Below are 1,877 nucleotides of genomic sequence, written 5' to 3' on the forward strand. Positions count from 1 at the left end.
TTGTTCTCACAGTGAAGGTTCATTAAAGGAACCCAACTGCGGATGCGCCTAAATTCGCCATTTCATTTTTCAATGTACACTGAGTTTACTTAAGCCGGAAGCTTGCATTTCACACTTATAAGATTTTCTTCTTTATTTCATTTTGTTATGATTGAAAACCATCAACGTTTAATATAGTGAGAATTTTCAATACACTTATAAATGAATTTGACTTAAAAACAGTGTCTTCAAATGTTTATAAACATAAAGTTGTTATGGCGACAAGGAGATTAGAAAGTTATTGTCCCCTCAATAAGTGATTTTAATCTAATAAAGACAACTTCTATATAAATTTGCCTTTCAATTAATTAAATTCCAAATTGTTATTAAAGAAGTACATACAGTATACCTGGTACATCTGTATACGTATGCAGGAAAATGCACAGTATCTTATACTGCCTTTTGTTAAAGCTTTACTTGCAGTTACGTTGATAGTATGTCCATGCAAGTCCGTCTATATATGAAATGACTTCATGGCCTGTCAATTTCTGGATATAGCAGACTATTTGATATGGACAAAGCAAACCCATGTAACAATAATCAAATGAATTACACTGTGGATCGGACAGACATAGGTTTTGACAGTCATTTACCGAAATGGATTTGACAATTTTAGAATCGTGATCCTGTGCTATTATGTGTCTGTATATCTGAAAGTTGTCGGCATAGCCATTTTGACAAGAAGCTAATGTTACACATTGATACATACTGTAGCTATAGCTTAGATATGGCGGGCATAGAGGTATACAAGAGGTTGAAATTGGTGACCAAACTCCAAACTCACAAGAGCGTACAGGTCTACCAATAGCATATTGCCCATGCATGCATTTGTATGTTACGTTTGAGCCCTGCATTATATACAAGTCTTGTAAAATACTCCAGTTTGATTGTGTAAGATATGTTGTTCCCTCTGGTGTTGTAAGGTATGCGTTATCAATTTCAAAGTTTGTCAGCTCATCTGGGACAGAGCAAAGTAGTAAACATTTTGTTTTATTTCGATAATTCCACTCTCCTGTTTCGTTACATGTAATTGTTTTAATACCAATCAACGTGTAACCAGTATTACACTCAAAACTTATCCTTGACCCGACATCGTTCATATTTCCAAAAATCCTTCCCTTATTTAGCCAAGGCTTATCTCTACATTCTTCTACTTGGCAACGAAACGTTGCTCCTTCTTCAACGCATGTCCCATTGTCCTTGCACGGATTATCGCTACAGGGACTGTTTCTTCTTGATTGCCAGCCATTTCTGTCAACATAGACCCATCCAGCAGCTTTTGTAAGTTCAACTGAAACATTTTCAGATATGGAATTCAGTTCACAAAGTTTTTTCAAGCGGCTATAATTTACAGAAGCACACACATCCTTTGCTTGACAGGTTTGCACGCAAGATTCGAGTGATAAATTTATAATTGTCCTAAAACTATATCCAGTAAGTTTTCTAGATGGCCGTATTTTGCCAACATGGATTGCAAAACCGAATTCAAAAAGTAAGCAAAATGCATAAACTGAAAATTTTAAAGCACGATTGAAAGCCATCTTTGTTATATATTACGAAATCCTCGAAGATTGTGTTATCTTCCGCTGAAAATCAAACAGTAAAATGAAACAAAATGCAAAACAACTAAACAAATATTGCGTTGTCATGTGCGTTTAATATCATGTGAATAATTTAGCAGTAACTATGACAGCAGTCAACATACAGGTTTCCGCCGTTATAAAACTATATTTTATTTAATAAAATATAACATTGCATGAGTTTGACGTTATATATGTATTTAAATTCTACGGCGCATAGCATCAACATTACAGAGGCAAGTTAATCGCTGTTCTATT

General features: G+C 34.7%; 1 protein-coding gene across 1 annotated transcript; it reads right to left on the reverse strand.

Moving 5' to 3' along the window:
- Positions 1-452: 452 nt before the first annotated feature.
- LOC132728852 (sushi, von Willebrand factor type A, EGF and pentraxin domain-containing protein 1-like) lies at positions 453-1,618 on the reverse strand. Its single transcript, XM_060714539.1, has one exon. It carries the CDS (start codon positions 1,578-1,580, stop codon positions 453-455), a length of 1,128 nt encoding a protein of 375 aa, XP_060570522.1. The 5' UTR covers positions 1,581-1,618.
- Positions 1,619-1,877: the final 259 nt, after the last annotated feature.

This window comes from Ruditapes philippinarum, unplaced genomic scaffold, assembly GCF_026571515.1.
Source record: "Ruditapes philippinarum isolate M1 unplaced genomic scaffold, ASM2657151v2 ctg989_1_1_1_1, whole genome shotgun sequence".
NCBI lineage: Eukaryota > Metazoa > Mollusca > Bivalvia > Venerida > Veneridae > Ruditapes > Ruditapes philippinarum.

Coding starts and splice junctions, on each gene's coding strand:
- LOC132728852 (XM_060714539.1), bottom strand. CDS start 1,580: ATGGCTTTCAATCGTGCTTTAAAATTTTCAGTTTATGCATTTTGCTTA.